At 33.3% G+C, this 19,588-nt stretch overlaps 1 protein-coding gene across 1 annotated transcript in view; it reads left to right on the top strand.

Annotated features, from left to right (window-relative positions):
• The window catches only part of LOC140146444 (CLIP-associating protein 1-like), a 181,108-nt gene that overhangs the window by 76,017 nt on the left and 85,503 nt on the right, over window positions 1–19,588 (top strand). Inside the window, 3 exon segments of the mRNA XM_072168303.1 lie at window positions 11,172–11,215; window positions 12,956–13,021; window positions 18,110–18,148. Of these exon segments, the coding sequence (XP_072024404.1) occupies window positions 11,172–11,215; window positions 12,956–13,021; window positions 18,110–18,148 (149 nt within the window).

Below are 19,588 nucleotides of genomic sequence, written 5' to 3'. Positions count from 1 at the left end.
TAAACCACCACCCACATACAGAGAAAGTGTATGTTTACACCGATTTGTGTACAGATTACCAGGATATAGACCAAGGAAACAAAAGCAGGATTGGATTACCAATAACATATCCATCTTATCTGAGGATAAAGATGAAGATGATGAATTGAGTTAATCTTCACCATGTGGAGACAGAAAGACCCTGATGTAGGGGTCAATCTATATGGCAGTAAAATACCACTCTTTAGATACTGTAAGTAATGTTGCAGCTTTCCAACTGTTTTATAAGTTTGAAAAGGGTTCTTTCCAGCAAAAGGGCAAGTAGTGCATTCATTGGAAACATTGCGATTTTAAGAAAAGTATTTTTTCTGATCATGTTATAAATCTTGCTTAGGGTGTCACAGTTTTTCAAAGTATTTGTAGTTTGATCCCAAAAAGTGCATCAATTTTTAGTTTAAAAAATGGTTTGAGCAAAATTTCTTGTTCATGTATTATTTGCTGGTAAAAGTGAAACTTACATTAGTGGTAGGCTGTATAATGGTGATCAATGTTTCATACAGCTTAGGGTACTGGCTTATTTGATGCAGCTTGTTGTTCTTAGTAATTTGACACCAATTTGATTGAAATTGAATTGAGACAGTGCCAGCCAAATAATGACACACAAGAGAGGGGGGGGGGGGCAGATTCAACATTTATTTCTAGCTTTAAGGGTATTTTGCCACAGTAAGGATTATGCAAATTATGCATTTTTGTTATCTACTTACATAGTTTTAGGTATCTAGGAAGGCAATTTAAGCATTTTGGGTAAAATTAGGCTGTGATTTGATAATAAGAAATAATGAAATTTCAGTAGGGGGATACGTAGCAGCTTTTAGGCTGAACAACACCCTTGGATCCTAAATTAGCTCTTAAACTTGCCTCAAAACTTTTAGCAATTTCTTCAAGAAACTTTCTGGAGCTCAATATCTTCAGGCGAGTATTTATCAAAAATACTATGGAAAATGGGTCTATATGTTTACTCTGCCAAAATTAACAAAACAAATGCAGAAAATGAGTTAGAATTTATGAGTAATTGACAATTTTATGCGGTTATACCACAGTTAAACTTAAATAAAACACATGTTTATAAACCAAAATATGACATTAAAAAATAAAAATAAAAACACCCAACACAACTGGGATTTTTCAGATTTTTGGATAAGGGCAAGTCAACTTATTTTTTTTAAGCCATAGAATCCAACAAACAACAAAGAAAATGCCCATAATTGTCAAAATAGCAGCTTAAATGCAATAACCGATCAACTTCTAACTTGGTATTGTGTAAGAATATTGTGGCCTGATGTGCTGTATAGTTTTGTGTCATGTTATTGGCATATTTCTGAATATTAATTACCTTATTTGCATATTTCATATTATTTGTATTTATAAACCTCTGTTATTGACACACCTTTGTGCGGGGGCCACCTTAATTACAAACTGCATAATTTTAGTTTCTCCTATACGATGCTAAATCAAGATTGTCCAATCTTTACATGAAAATAGTGCCCATATCTGTATTTAGCATGGAAAATACATACATAGATAAGTGAAGTGATATATGTCATTCTGGACAAAAGTTTATCTTTTCACAAGTAAAAAAGTTCCTTTAGTTTTGCTTCCCCCTCCCCTATTATAGATAAATGCAATATTAATTGCTTGTGCCAATTTTCAGCTGTGTTTTCCTGGTGTTACACACCCCTGGCTAAACAAATGAAATGATTATTCATCACATCTGTTACTTTGATCTGAATACATACAATGCAGCCATTAATAGCCTACAGAATGTGTAATGTTTAAAAATATCTTGTCATAAATTGTCCTGTTGGGACTGACATGTCTGGGTCAGGATGTAACTTGCTTGGGAAATGGATGTGATACCATATGTGTTACTTGCACTTATCAAGGATACATGAACTCAAAATAAAGGATAAGTTAAACAGACAAACAATATTGAACCGTCAGGTAGAAAGAACTTAAGTTGAAGAAATCACAAAGAACGTACTGGTTGTGGGATAAAGTAAATTTATGTAATGGAGCTAGAACACATTGGGACAAGACTATATGGTTGATTTATACAAATTGGGCTATCTTTTATGATCAAATCAATGTTCATGCAAGTTTCAGAGTTTTGAACAATTTTCAGCGTAATGTACCCAAATTTTGAAATAGACCCATCTATAACTTTTATGTAAAAGATCTCATTTCATTCATACAGCACCATGGGACATTGGAGAAGATTTATTTTGAGCAGGATGCATGGTGCAATGTTTTATCCATCCACCAAACTCTTGTGCCTGAGGGTTAGGATAATATCAGTTTAATTCAAGCATGTAGTTATTTGTGTCTGGAGTTCATGCACTAGGAAGAGACCTACAGGGAAAGGAACTACAGTTTACATCGATAAAAAAAAATGTTTCCTTACTTCTAAGTGCATTTTGGTCGCCACTTTCATTATTTCATTAATTGATTTTGTTTTTATATTTTTATTGTTATCAATTCGGAAAGCATCAATTTCCCTTCATTCATATATTGTTTTTCCTCAATTTTTTAAGATAAATTTCTTAACTTCAGAATCCGTTTTGCAATATTTTGTATTTGCTGTTTTCTTCAGTCTGTAATTGAAAAAGCTAGATTCACACCAAGCTAAGCATTTGTTATGGAATGAATATGTTGAGTGATTGTGAAAAAATCTCAGGAATATATGTTTTGAATGATTTTTGTAAGAACTTTGAAGATAGACTTTATAAAAGAAAATTATTTTATCAAATTTAAAACAGAAAACTGATCACTTCGTTATTTAAGCAGATAAGTTTCATCTACTGTTTGCAGAAGGAAGTTTTATGTTTTGCTTCAAATATGACGTGCTGATAGTACTTGTTATTCTAGAATCTTGTTTGAATTTAAACCAGACAGTTGTTTTATATGCTCTTCAAGTCTTTATTAGCTCATTTTGTGAAATTGGTTCCTACCAATTTGTGATAAATACATCATTACCCAATTTGTGTAATACATTGTTACACAATTTTCTCTTTCATTAAAAGTACAAACTACACATTCAAAATAAAAAATTATGTACGTGAATCATTTGTCCAAATATGGCAGAAAATCTGACAGCATTATTCTCTTGAATCAATGCTAATGCTAATATTATGTGGTTTTATGTAAGACAGTGAGTATTTTATTATGTTAAGAGTTGAATTACAGTGCTGAGGTAACACTTCATAGTGACCTGCAGATAGACAGTGCAATGCCATCCAAATCACATTATGTATGTGTGCAACAGATTTGATGGAAAACAACCTTTTTACAAGTTATAAATAGTCTCAATTTCACATACAATCAATTTTTCATGCTGCAATATTTAAAATATTTTCACTTGGTGCACATAGACTTTACTTAAGAAACAGTTTTGCACGTTTTAAATTTTGAAAAAGTGCCGACTGCTGACATAATTTAGTGTATCACAAAAGTGTTATCTTTTACAATATTGCTGTGATTGCACACTGTATACAGGAGGTAAAATTAGCACCAAATTTTGCATAATATCTCATATTTTAAGATCTTGATTCTAAAATATGAATAACTTCAAATTTTTATTGTTTTATTTGTTTAATTTCTACTGTTTTTGACAAAAAAATGCAGCCAAAATGCTCAAATTCAATAAATACTCAAATTAAAATGTGTAGAAAATGTACAATATTGAGAAGCAAACCAAATGCAATGAGTTATCATTGATGTCTCTCATCTTTCATCAATTAACATATGATTTCAAATACTCGGGTTCATGTATTTGCATGCATGCAAACACACACCTCTTATAATTAGGTGTACATTGTAGCAGTTGTATTATATTACTCCTTACCATGATAACAACACATACATAGCTACAGACATTGAAATTATAAGTATCAGGATATATTTATGACAATAAATTTTATATCAGTTCAATACTAATAGTGGAAAATGTGAGAGCAATGTTCTTTGTAATGTAACTGATCTGAATAGGATAAATAGTATTCTGTAGTAAATAATGTCTTTACACAGGTATTTACTTTTGAAATTCAAATAAATTTTCATTTATTAAAGTGGTGTTAGAAAGAACATGTGTTGAGCGATTATAGATATAAGTTGTAAAGAGTGGCCTATTCACCATATGACATTTCAGCTGCTTCTAGGCGTTTTCACACCACTTGTGTGATCACAGATAGAGCCTATGTATGGCGGTGTATTACTGGAAAGGGACTGTGATTATGTATTAATCGCTATCAAATATTTATTAGTGGTGGGGCTTTTAAAAGGGAAGTTTATATAAAAAAATGCTAAAATTAATAAATGAGTAAGTCCGATAGCAAAACATCCTTCTTACCATGATATTAATTAATATTATAATCCTTAAACAATCTGTGGTGGACCGTCTCTTGAAGTACTATACATGTTTCTAAAGTGATAGGTGAAACCAGTCACTTTGGGTATGGGATATTGTGTAGGGAAAAATATCTAGCCTTTATAAGATCATAGTCTTCTGGTGTGTTGAAAATAAAGATGTATTAATGACAGTGCATCTTACAATGTATGTAGATTGAGTTATTTTCTCATGTTGTGTACTGGCATCAATAAGGAAAATTCATCTTGGTGATATATGTGCCTTTATGCATTATTATGACAATTATCAAGTGTTATTTTAAATGCTGCAAAATGTTATCTACTGAAGATAGCATGATAGCACATTGAAACATGTTTTGAATGATATGCAACAAAGATAGCAAGTAAATGTTATCTACTGAAGATAGCATTATTTTAATGAAATTGTTAAGTGTAATTGTAAATGCTGCATATCTTAATAGATTTAACATTAAATGTTATCTACTGAAGATAGCATGATAGCACATTGAAACATGTTTTGAATGATATGCAACAAAGATAACAAGTAAACGTTATCTACTGAAGATAGCATTATTTTAATGAAATTGTTAAGTGTAATTTCAAATACTGCATATCTTAATAGATACCATAACATTAAATGTTATCTACTGAAGATAGCATGAAAGCACATTGAAACAAGTTCTAAATGATATGCAACAAAGATAGCAAGTAAATGTTATCTACTGAAGATAGCATTATTTTAATGAAATTGTTAAGTGTAATTTGAATGCTGCATAATGTGCATATCTTAATAGGCAGGGACTGTCTTTTGGAATTTGTAGGAGAGCATAAAATAGCTCTTCTGGAGTCTTCATTGAGAGCTGCATGTTTAGAGCATGTATGATAATGTAAGGAGAGAATGGTCAACTTAGGAAAGCTGAAAACCACTCTCCTTAAAAGGCAGTCACTGAATAGGTATCACAACATAAAATGTTAAAGTCTTATTCAGATTTCATTTGACAGCTTAACCATTGCGTATACGCGCGCGACGTCAAGCGTGTGCATTGGACCTTGTGCAAATAATACGCACTGGACGGCTAGCAGTACGCTTAATTTGTAAAAGGGAATCTGAATAAGACTTTATCTACTGAAGATAGCATGACAGCACATTGAAGCATGTTTTGAATGATATGTAACAAAGATATCAAGCAAATGTTATCTACTGAAGATAGCAAGTTAGCATATTGCATGATGCACGGTACTGCAGTAGAATAAACATGTAATTTAGTGGTGATAGCTCAAGATATCATATTTTCCAGAAATATTTCTATGCTTGCTACTTAAGATATAATAAGTCTTGTGGACATCTATATTGTGATATCACATAATTCACTGGCAATGGTGTGTATTATGCTAAATCTTGAAGACAAAGGCCAAACCTTAATATTGTCATCCTCCTACTCAATCATGTGAGGCTCTACCAATTATGACTGGGCGTTAGCAAAGACTAAAGCACACAGTCCAATATTTAGGTATTGCCCAAGTCCCCTTTCCTAAAATTTTCTTTGGGTTTATATCATTTACATTTTTGGAATACTAGAATACAGCATTAAGCCTTGAGTAAATTTCTCCTTTCATCATTAGTAGTGCTGTAATCGATTGTCGTAAGTATCGATAGTCGGAAAATACATAGACTTCCGACATGTCGAAACACTCAATGTCAGTATCGATACACAAACGACATGGCACACATGCTTAGATTATCTCAAATTGCGGATTTGCAATACCACTTTCGTTTGTTTGATGCATGATCCATGTAGTTTTAGCTGTTAGGCTTCAATACACTTGTTGTTAACTTGTTTCTGGAACTTACTGATAATAAAATTGGTAAACTCAAATCCGTGTTTCAAACTGCGTGAGTATCGATAATAGTATCGACATGTCGGATGTTTGCCTCCCGACATATCGATACCCAGAAAGCTTATCGATTACAGCGCTAATCATTAGTACAAAAAGGACTGACATAAGTAGGCTTATCACTGTTAATCAACTAGTACATAATTTGACTCATTACTAATAATAAACTACTCATTTGATATAAAATAGAACATTAACATGATTACTATTCTTGGGTTATGAATATGAAACATAATGCAATGACAAAACAATAACATAATTTGCATTATAATACTGACTTAATCGATACAGAGTAGATTATTATTGAGTCTAGGAATGTTGCACAATAGCCCAAACTTTAATAGAAAAAAATCTCTGTTAACATCATAATCACTTTCCAAGGAGAAATGGACAAAAAGGTTGAGAAGTGTCATCACCAAAATTTTGCCATTTGTTGTATTTTCACTATCACAATTAAAATGTTTACTTATGCTTAATTAGCATTGTCACAATATTCAGATTCTATCTCTTGAAGATACCAGAGTTCATGATCCCATGTGATCTACCAGAATATCGAATGAAGGAGAATCTAATATCAATATTGGATTTGTACAGCAACGAAATGAACCCACTTGATAAGGTCTGGGCCTGGATAGGACTGCTGCATGGTCATGTTATTATTATGGATTTATCTTTGCCTACCTTGGTAGTTAATGAGATGAGTAAAATTGGATTCATTCCCAAATGTACAACTGTGGATATGGCACTGTTTATATTGGTCAGTTGAAATCAATAATTCATATATGTGCTGTGCATTTATAGATGGGTCTAATAGTAATATTAGGAATACTTTTCAGATAGTGGTGTTATATTGATATATGATTAATCTTTACTCCCCTTTATTTAACAAAGTACCCGCTTGTTCATGATGAAATGGCTTTGTTCTTACCTCTTTTGTTATATTAGATGAGTAAGAATTACTAATCTGGAGTTTGTTTGTATTCTAAGAGTTTGTAATTGCTGTGTTATGAGAACAACTAAATATTAACGTTATGCTGTTGCTGTAAATTATTGATATCCATATGGATAACTGGATTGCATTGATACGTCATAGGTCATAGATGTGAAATATTTTATAATTCTTTCAAAACATAATACAAAAAGAAGTAAACAGTATCAGTTTCAATTGAGTTGGTAATGATATCAATATTTTCATGATAATACTATATAGGGTACATTTATCCTTTTCCAATGTGCTCTAGATATTATTGTCAACTACTGAGTAAACATAGTCTTCACTCTATTTATTATGGTATTTTTTCATAGAAATGTTCAGGATGTCAAATATAGATATTTTTAATATGGGGACTTGTAGAAACATCCAGAAAACTAAAGTAGGTCAGGTGGCATTGAATTGATCAAGTCTTATTTAAAGCAAAGGTTTGTTTGAGATGGTGACTAGTATGTCTTTGATTCACACCTTGAGAGTGCCAAACCTATACACAATTCACTGTGGTTAGCTGTGTCTGGATGGAGGTGGCCATGAATAGAAGCGACTAATGATATCATGTAGACTGCCCACCAAGCATCCTGGCATATTGAATGCATTTACAGTGCTTTTTAGTTAGAAATTAATGTTGAGTATAAAATGTAATTTTGTGTGGATAATGAACACATTTGAATCAAGAATTATATTCGATCAGTTTTGTAACTTTACAAGATGCCAAGAGTTTTTTTGGCTTGTTTACGTGTTATTTAGGTGCTGATGTGCGGAATACAATATTGGTTTCTATGCTGGCACTGATTTGACTAGTGTGTTATTGTAGCACATGCCAGCTGCATCCCACCATTAACATAAAATAAAATTACATTCATCTGATAATACTGACTATGTGCATCCCAGCCTGCTGTCTCTATCTTTGTGGTACATTAGATACCATAGCATAGGCAGTGTTTGGTTGCAGTATTTAGTCTCTGCACCAACATACAAAATGCAAATAATAAAAGTACTGGTACTTGAAATCCTTATTAATTACCCTGATAACATTTTACCAGTAATGTTATTGTGATGTGCAAGTGGAAACCATAGGCAACAAACCAAAGGTTTGATGGTGTCCTTTCATTAGAGGGTAGGGGGTCAAAAAGTCTTGATTATGTTTGTAAAAAAGTAGTTGAAATATCGGTCAGAGTTGATCTTTTGAAATTGCAATTTTCAATATTACGTTACAGGGAAGGTAGGAAGGGTCAGCCTCCTAACTAAAGTTTGTTCGGCTTATATCAGGCAAAAATTATTTGGCTTTTGTTACTGCTCGCATCAATAAAGTTCCAACTCTTGCTCGCGTAAATTCTCATACATGTGCGTCAATCACACGTTACACAACGCACAATTAGCATAAGCACTGGCCCAACTGCGTGCATGCCATTCTATATTGATACACGGTGTTATGCATCTATTTTTTCCGCCTTATATAAGCTGAACAAACTTTAAAGCACTTTCGTTTATAGGATGTCATCAAATCATAATCTTACTGGATTTGTTCAAAATTAAAAATCAAAATACATGAACGTTCACAAACTTAAATTGTAAGATAAATTCCAATTAGAAATGCTTATCTAGCATGTGAAGAAATATAAACATGTATCAAGTGGAATTTAAGTGTTTATTATAAACGAGCCTGTGTGGGACATCAAACTTGGTATTGATATTGGCAAAAGCGTTAATATAGCATGCAGGAAAGAAAATACCAGGTCACAGTTGCTCAGTATAGCAGAGGGCTTGCGTAGCAGGTAAACATATCCTTCAAGATGGCTGAACAATATCCTGTGATATGGCCAAACACTTACTGACATTGAATTCATGGTCTTGCATGGAACTATACTCTCTTTAAGACAGTGTCGCCCATCAATGTTATGATAGATTTGGCTTTGTTTCTTCTTTTTTTCTTCTTTTTAAAGACCCAAATGCAGTGCATTGATTTTACAAGGCTGTGTGTGGGTAGAAATACTTTGACCAATGGCCAGAGCTAAATATAGTGTTTGAACTTGGTTAAGAACTGAGAAGATTGAAACTGTTATATTACTCGTACATTACATATACCATGTACCAGGGCACAGAATAAGAATTCCCAATTTCTTTTTTCTCAACCCAAGGTTAAAGAGCAAAATTGTACAACAGATTTGTTGGGAGTGGCATTTCTTTTCCTTGCTCTTATTCTACAGTTCTGTTTATTTCCCTTTTTTCTTCATAAGGCCAGTATGCTTATAAGCTTTTCAGCTTGGCTTGAGCATTTTGTTTGAGCTGGTCCCATCAGGACCCAAGTGTGTATTCACCCAGACTGACTGGTTAAACAAACAAAAAGTAGTTTTGTGCTTGCTACTAAGAGCATTACTGTACCTTGTGTCGCTTTGAGTTTGGTAGGGATGTCATTGCATCCCAATAGAATCTCTGTCACAATTTCTTGATCTACTGTACCACCCCCCTCCAAAAATAGGGCATCACAATTTTGAAAGTAGACAGAGTCATGCGAGTTGTAACACAATCTGTTATAATATAGGGATTAGATTTAATTGAATAGATGAGTACTGATGAAGTGTATGATGATGAATGGCCCCAAGGGTTGCCATCACACTGCAACCAGATGACATACATTCAATACTTAATGCTGTATGTTGGAATGGCTTTATGTCGGCAGTGCATAGGAATTCCAATGCTCTCTCTCTCTCTGGCAGTAATTTGTACTTTCTGCCTCATTTTGAATGGGGCATTTTATGGATTGCATTAATTGCTTAGTAATGAAATAGCTTATTCCTAGACATGTTTATGTTGGAGGAGGATGCATACATTTGGCTTGTGCAAGCATTTTTTTAAGTATGCCTAAAATAATCATAAACTTTCCTACCAAATGTTGGCAATATTTATCACTAAATCCCCAACATCATTACTATAATCTTTTCTTTTTCACTTGCAGCAAGAATTATCAAAGTAGGTAGCTGGATATTAAAACGTTTTATTCTTGCAATATACAAACCAGTCCCCATATGAATAGCTATGTATGACAGATAGCTATACATATACACTATAGAATGGGAGTCTGTTTTTAGCACTAGGCCTTTTTTTTTTTATATATAGCTACATTGAGGTAACAGGAGATGATGAAATATTGATTAAAAACCATGATCATCAGGTATTGTGTTTCTACTTTCTAGAGGCACAATTCATACCTATTTTTTAAGATTGATAACCAAAATAAAAGTGAACTGAACCCAAAGTAACAAATGTGAAAGGTGATACACTGTGTTTTAAGTTTAACTCACTTGCATGCAGTGTGAAAAGTAGCATGTTCCTTAATTTTGTGAAATGGAACTCTTGCAGGTTTTAGTTCAACCATGTAGAAAATGTGAATAGGCATTACATTTTAAGATCAATACTGAGGGACCCAATAGCTTAAATTTAGGAGATACTGCTTCTTGCAAATCACATTCAAAATGTTGTGATTTTGTATCAAGACATGACATGCACCAAGGTATGTGACATGAGATCCATTAGATATGTTCTACTTTCCTCATTCACAAGATTTAAATAGAAATTTTTACCAACATGAAAGGGAATATTGTCTATTTATAAATCTGGTATTGCAACCAAATGCTGCACATGTTGGTTTGGTTTTATTTGTGCTAAGAATGGTCTATAATCAGTATGACCATGTATTTTGTGCGACAAACAATTTTCCTATTTGCAAAGCACAAGATACATTACAATGTCATGTTTCTCAAAACATAAAAAAACAGGTAATGTTGTATAATGGTGTAATTTCTTATTCTTAAATACAGTCTCATTTTGTTTTGATTCCAAATCTAATAACATGTTTTGTTTTGTTTTGTTTTGTTGTGTACAGCACCCAAACCAGTGACTGGTGGGGATGAGACAGACAGTAAGATTGTAAGTAGAAATAGATGGACTGCCTGCATCAATACAACGTGTTAGTCATTTTCAGTACAATCAACAATTTGACTAACTTTTGTCATATTTGTTTGAATTGAACATGGTTTTATCTCTTTTATTGGGAGAAATGTGGAATTGAAATTGGTTTAGGGTTTTTTCAGACAGTTAAATTTTAGTGTGTTCCCATCTATACCTGGTATGGGAATGCACTAAGTTTGCTTCCAGAAATATTCACACTGTGAGTGTACATTTGAAAGTGTCAGGTTGATCAGCTGCTTGGATTTTGCCATGAATTATAGATTTCATTGGTCAGTATGTAAAAGGTTTGTGGGAGTAATAACTTTGATTTCCAAGTTTCGCCTTTAATACCTAGAATTAGTGTGAAGTTATCCCATGATTTTATACTTCGTGTTGAACAGACTATATCTTTGAGGAACAATTACTGTCATTGAAGCAGCTTGAAAACATTCACATTTGCAGGGACAGTTGTGTAAAACAAGTTCTTACTTTATGGGCCATTTGTTGTGTAATAAGGTTGCCAACAAAATTTGAAAGTGAATTGTTACAGAAAGTTGACTTTGGGATGGACACAACAATTGTTTATATATTTCACAGTATACCTTTTGTCTTGCTGCTCCTAGATATTCAAAAGGCTCTGTTATTATCTAGCAAGATGTTCACCCTCAAATGCCCTCAAGGAATTGTGAATTCATTTCCTGGTGGACATTATACTCTTTACCAGTGTGTCCAAACACTTTGAAATGGCATAATGACACTGTACATGCAATGAGAGTGTGCTCTGGCAACATAGAATGGGATTGCAGGTGATGTTATAAGCATATGGATGTAGCTACATAGCTTCATATCACTTGAATTAAATTAATATGGCCAAATTTGCTTGGGGTGAAAAAAATACACATGTTAAATGGAGTCTGTGTGATGCAAGATATTGTGGGAGACCAATTTACAATAAGAAAAGATACAGTAAGGAGATCATAGATAAGACCCTGATACTGTATTTTTTGTATAATTTTTGTGGTACTAACAATTTGTTTCTGATCCGTTTCATAGTTGAATCGTAAATAGCAGTAGTTTTCATCTAGATTTAGCAGAGTTGGATGCTTTGATTGGTGGAAAAATAGATGTCAATTTTTGTGTCATTCATTTTGTTTTTTGTTGTGTTTGATATAACACTAAACCACCAAATTATTTTAAATGGGTTTGGGACCTTTCGTTGTTGATTGAGATAAATATGTATAAATACATGGGAGACTTGGTGTAGTTGAGGTAGTTCTTTAGTATATCTATGTTTTAAAACAATGTTTTAAAACAATTATTAAGTGTTTGTATGGATGCGGACGATGCTCAATCAGTTGTTGTCCTGATTATACTTGGATCCTAGGTTTGCCCTTTGGAAGTCAATTTGTACCAAAATTCCTTGTCACAATGTAATATGTATATTGCTTAACAAAGGTGATGGATTATCCTTCGAGCTGTATCTATTGTTATGCAATATGCCTATTACCTTACGGGAATGAATTTTGGTACAAATTGACTTGTAAGAGAAACACTTGCCAAGAACCACATATTGCCAAGTCCAGCACTTTGTGAAAACCACAGGATGAAAGAAACTAACATAATCATTATCCTTTAACATTACTTTAACCAACTTCATTAACTCTTTAATATCACTCCCTCATTCCACCACGCATACCTGTATGTCTCATAAAACTACAGTCCCTATGGAATACCAAAGTGAAAAGCGCCATCCCCAAAACGACTGCTGTCAGTAGCTTAGTGGAGGTGAGCTTCCCAAACTAACACATTTTACTACTCTTCAATCAATACTAAATGTCCATTATCTTATATATACATATTTGGTGGTATAATGTTTCTTTGCATTATTTTGGTGTTCAACTGCATATTTTATTTGGTGTACATGGCATGTGATGCAATATGTCAGGTAATCGAAACACACAATTTCTGTTGATTTTATTCCTTGTTCATTTTTCCTGACACTCAGATTTGTACACATGTCATGGTACATTTTAATTGCTACTGTTTGGCAATCAATGCGTGACTTATGTGTGGAGTAGATGCCATGTATATTGTGATGTCCTTTATTTTTTTATCACAAATCTTTATCACAGAAGGATGGTCATGATATCAGTTTAAATCATGTACAGTCCAACCTCTTTTATCCGGCCATGATGGGACCAAGCACTGTCCGGATAAGTGAAAAATCCGGATAAGTGAATTATATGTAATTCTGCATTGACTGTCCTAAGTAGTGAAATTATGACAACAAAAGATTGTTTTAACATGGGGTAATTAACACTATGGCTTTAAGCAGTATACAGACTTTTTATATGCGTATAATATTGTATGTACAATATATACGTTATTTAATCTATTGCCATTCTATTTCCAGTAATGTTTAAGTTCTAACGAATGTTTGATGACGTAAAATCGATAATATATTTCTGCTAGATATTGTATGCAACATATTATCGATTTTTCGTCATCAAACATTCGTTAGAACTTAAACATTACTGGAAATAGAATGGCAATAGATTAAATAACGCATATATTGTACATACAATATTGTACGCATAATACTGAGTCTGAAGCGCGCTTTAGAGTGCTTTATGCCATTCTATGTTCTATTTTGATATGTCATTCTAAGCATTCAGAGCATGGTAAATCATCACAAACTTATTTCCCTGTGAAGATTTCACAGCCGGATAACAGAGAGATCCATATAAAAGAGGTCCGGATAAGAGAGGTTGGACTGTACTGCCATTCATGCTTAGCAATACTCATGGATGTCTAAAAACAAGCATCCAAAATTGTGTGCTCATTCAATACAATTACATCTGCCCAAGATCTAAATTATGTTTGTTAGCAATGTTCTTCGCGTATGTATTAACGTAATTGATCAAAATACTAGTACATACTAACATAATGATTTCTAATGTTCAAGTAGCTGCAAAGAGCAAGATTACTTTTTACATATTTTCACTACATTAATTATAGTCATATTTGTTTGGCTGCTAGTCTGCAGTAATGTGCAACATAGAGCTTTTATGATGGAACTCAATTTTAAAAGCATTCACTCAATTAAGTCAATATTTTCAGAAACAATAGCTAACATCAAGCACTGATGCACTTGATAACCATGACTTAAACTGATATGCACTTGTCTTTATTTTTGATGTTCTCACATTTTTAGTTATTTTATTTGTGCTCATGTAGGGATTAGATAGACACACACACCATCATATTGTTCATGTAATTATTTGTTGCATTGACTGTTTTGTATACACAATGTTTGTTTTAAGACAATGATTTTGAGTTATACTGTATGTGATTGTGATACAATATTACATTTATCAAAATTTTACTGCTGGGTGCATTCGGATGTTTTTAGGGTATTGTAAAAAAATAAATCTAAACATTCTGCTTTTGGAACTGAACTGTGGAATATCCTGAGGTCCAAGCAAAATAACTGATGCAAAGTCATTGACCTCATTCATAATGTCCCCTTTTCAATTTGTTTGATTCCATCTGTATAATATCATTATATTCTTTCAGAAAATAAATACAATTTTAACCTGCTAGCAACCAATTGCAAAGCGCTTAATTGTACGATGTATGATTGGTGCATGTAAATGGTTCATTCGTGTAGGACATGCATACATGGAAGACATTATAGTGCATACTTTCATACCATGCGTATCACATTAAGTGTTTTGGCAAATAAATAAGTTTGATTGGGTCTTATGCTTCATGTTATTCATGAGGTTATGAATACAAAATCACAACTCAAAATCATTAAGGGATCTGGAATGAGCGTTTTATGCGTTTCGACAGTATTTTTTGTGGGACATGAGAGCACATCAGACATATCGAATTGCATTCTGAATACGAAGAATGTCTTTCTGATATCAAATAATTGTCATTTTTTGAAATTCACGGTATAATACAAATTTTATGACAAATTATTAAAAGTTGATATTTTTCACATTTTTGATATATAGCAGTCCTCAAAGTAAATTTTATAAATTTAATGATATATTTTAAAGTGTATGTAGCTGGGAGGAAAAGCCGACGATCAATTGAAAATTTTGACCTTTCATATTGAAGATATGGATTTTTTTCCCAAAAGACCTAATTGTTTTGGTGTTTTGGGGAAAAAAATCCATATCTTCAATACAAAAAGGTCAAAATTTTCAATTGATCGTCGGCTATTCATCCCACCTACATACACTTTAAGTACATATCATCAGATTTATAAAGTTTACTTCGAGTACTGTGAAGTATCAATTTTTAATGATTTGCCATAAAATGTGTATTACATTGCGAATTTCAAAAAATCAAAATTATTTGAAGGACATTCTTCGTATTCAGAATGCAATTCGATATGTCTTATGTGCTCTAATGTCCCACAATAAATACTGTCCAAACGTTCATACCCCTTCCCTTAAGGTGAAAGTTTATCACAAATTATTGCTCTTTGGAATAATGTCTGCAAGTTTGTACTGTCTGTCATGTAGAGTAATTGTGTGGAATAAATAAATGCTAACTTCAACAAAATGTCTTGCAATAATAAGCCTAAAAGTTGGATAAATCTTTAAACTTCAAAAAACCTAATCCCGTAATGTTAAACTTTACCGTAGATGCACATATATACATAACACCAACTCACTCATAAACGTAGCCCTGCAGATATTATGTTTTAGAATACCATCTGGTAACATGGTAATTGTATGTAGACAGTACTCTTGTTAGTTAACGAGTTTGGTATGTCTTGTGTTGTGTTCAGCTTTGACTTGTCAGTATATGTGTTATTTATTAACTATTAAAAGCATGATACAATGTCTTGAGCATTTTGTTTGAGCCTGGTCCCATCAGGACCCAAGTGTGTCTCCAAACGGAGCGACCATTAAAACAAACAAACAATAATACAGTAATACATGTAGCATATCGGTTGTTTATGCATGGCATGTAGAGGTAACATAACAAATATTGCTATACCAATGCCATTTTCATTACATTTGGAGTGCTTCAGCATGTTTTAATTTTAATATTCTTAAGGGGGTACTACACCCCTGCCCAATTTTGGGCCTATTTTTGCATTTTGCTCAAAAATTATAGAGCATTGGTGACAAGTAAGATATGTATATTATAGGGGCAAGGACTACAACTGCTACACTGGAAATTTTATTTCAGCACAGACAACAGTTGTGGAGTTACAGTAAAAAATGAGGGAAAACCAATATTTGATCAATAAATCAATAACTACTTGCCTTGAGTTGCTGAATTTTCAGTGCAGTAGCTGTAGTCCTCGCCCCTATAATATACATATCTTACTTGTCACCAATGCGCTATAATTTTTGAGAAAAACGCAAATATAAGCAAAACATTTGCTAGGGCTGTAGTACCCCCTTAATGAATTTGTATATCTAATACAATTAAGAACAATAGGCATATATAGTCTTTTAAGAAGTCTTTAAAAAGAAGAGAAAAAATACATTACTGTGTCCGAATGTGATTTTATGTGATATTATTGTATATGGTAACTAACTGCACAGTCGATACCAGTCTAAACTATATCAAAATATTACAAATGGCTTGATTTCAATTTGCATTACTTTATCAGTGTGACCAGCAAGGGTAGTGCAATTTACAGACATTAATATTTCAGAATGAATGGTGGCAAGTAGGTCATTCTGGACTTACCTGTGCTCATGCCTATGCTACTTACATATATAATTCAGTATATTATTTACCAACATTCTAACCAAGCATTTAAAACATGAGTAGGCCTATACTTCGCAAACTTTCAAATGCAGACTGGTAATTGTTTCCCTGTCCAGACATAAAGTGCAAAGTAGACAAGGATATGATTTACCTCTGCAGATGAAAATAAGACATCTATCTAGATAATGTTGCAATGGCAATTTCTACCATGTCTGAAAATAATACAAATTCTGGTAGTAAACAATTTTGACAGTCAACATAGCTGGTAGTTATGAAGCTCACATGTATTTTCATGTTTGGTAATAATAAACAGGCTCTGTTCTGCATAGGATATCAATGTCAAGTATTCTGACATGGATTGATTTCATCTCAACAACTAAATGAGGGCAGGCAGCTATGCTCCAGTCACAAAATGATTGAGTTCTTAGGCTTGGCCACTCTAATGCCCCTGTCAGCCCATGACAAGCCTTGATTGTGTCTATTTGTCTGCAATACGCATGCGTCATGACAGTATGACACCAGCATTATATTATATTATAGTTTTTTCAGCTTATAATTGTCAAAAATTATTTGTTTTTTGTTACTGCACATGGCAATACAGGCCCAACTTATGCTCACATAAATATACAATGTCAATTTTGCCAATTATAAGCCAAATAAACTATAGTTTAGGGGTTTGCAACCTTTTTAAAGCAGTTATGCCATTATTTGTTGGAGAAAAGACTTTAGTCTTTTGGTGGCTCCAGAGCCCTGCCTAATTGTTCCAGATTGCATCCATGGACAGAGCCTAGTGTAGGGGATGTCAAGAGTGAGTGTATTTTGACTATCACATTTGATTCTTGCCCTAGTCTCCTAATATTTATCATGTAACCAAATACGGAATGAATCACAAATTTTAGTGCAAGATCCCTAACAAAAGGACTTTCATTTATAGTGCTTCATCAAACTTTTGGTTTGTATCCTTATCATTCCAAGGCATACACTTTGCTATACAGAAATCATGTTTGTGTTTATGTGTGTGTGGTCTCTTTTGAAGACCAAACTTAATAATGTATATCATATCACATCACTGCCATTGTTTTCGTTTTTGCTTACATACACATTGTCCACACTTGTTTCTTCACTTAGCCTAAACCAGCTAAAGCATCTACAGATTATGACAAAGAGGTAAAGCAAGTCACACTTCCTGCACTTTGTGGTGTGTTTTGTGCTTTAGGTGAAGTTTGAGCTTGTGTGTAGATTGGGGAGTGTGTGTGTTGCTAGAAACCAAAGTATCAAATGTCATTTTATCTATCTGTTTCACAATGTTGCTGCAAACCTTCCTATTATGTGTGGTGTAAATATTCTCCTCACATTTGCAGTGTATTATAGTGAGTCATCTCAACATGTTTTGATCTATGAAGCTTTCTTGCTATATCGGTGGTATGTCATTATCATTCATTATATGAGTAGTTTGAGACAATCAAACCATTGGTCAATATGTCTTCCACCTAGCACTTGGCTTGTATTGTTAGTTATTGGGTGATTTGGAAGAAAGGTATTGGAAATATCAGCTTTACCTCATACGGGACTGAGTGCAGCTATATTCTTGCGTACGAATGCTTAACCTCATAATGAATTAGTCATACCTTTAAGTCATTCAGTTGTTTTGAAAAAGAAACAGGAATTGTTGTTCTATTGTTTTTCAAAGTACTTCAAACAATTACAATATCCAGTGACATGCCCGCCTCTTGTTCACATAAACAGCTTGTTCTTGAGCTCCTAATGGGCAAATTTGTGAACAAGTGTGAAATTCTACTAAGTGGATGAGGGCATACGGCATGAGAATCATCTTTGATAATTGCATCAAATTTTCTTACAAGTATTATGACCTATGTCCTGTTACCCCCCTCTCTGACATCGATCCTTGTAGTAATTTTCAAATGGACACAATTTCATACATTTAGTCCATTTAAAGGCTTAATGTACGATTTCCTTCAAATTTTAAATTTGTCATTATATACTCAAAATGCTGAAATAATACTAGTAATAATTATCGGGAATGGTTTCTGTCCATTTTGAGCTGAAATAATGAGGTAAAGTGAAAGAAACACTGCTTGTTATTTTGACCGTTTAACACGCAGTTCTATGGGAGGACATAAAGTCCTTTATGTCGAACTTTGCTCTGTTTACCTGCAAACACAACAAATTTGGCTGATTCCATTTAGGTGCAAGTTGTGACATGTGTAAACATTACAAATATGCCAAAAAATCAGGTTTGAAAAAAATTAACCAAATTCATATTATAAGATTGTACATTATGACTTTAACAACACCAAACTTTGATGTCAAATCACCCATGTGCTGCTTTTTGCTGTTATTTGTCCGAAAAGTTGCTCTTGATGCCATTAAGAACATCAAAGCGTCATTTTACATGAGATCAATCAAAAACTGTTTGAGATGTGTGTAGGAAGTAGATTCATAAGTTGCATGCATAGTTGCAGACATGTAGGAAAATGTATGCATGTATATATTTGTGTTGTATGTAGATCCACATGGGTGCAAAATTGTACAGTGCACAAAGACTAGTAGTGGACAATCAGTCGGTAAATGACCATGGAAATATAA

Source organism: Amphiura filiformis, chromosome 1, assembly GCF_039555335.1.
Source record: "Amphiura filiformis chromosome 1, Afil_fr2py, whole genome shotgun sequence".
In the NCBI taxonomy this organism is placed as follows: Eukaryota; Metazoa; Echinodermata; class Ophiuroidea; order Amphilepidida; family Amphiuridae; genus Amphiura; species Amphiura filiformis.
This window is presented reverse-complemented; position numbering and strand designations above follow the sequence as displayed.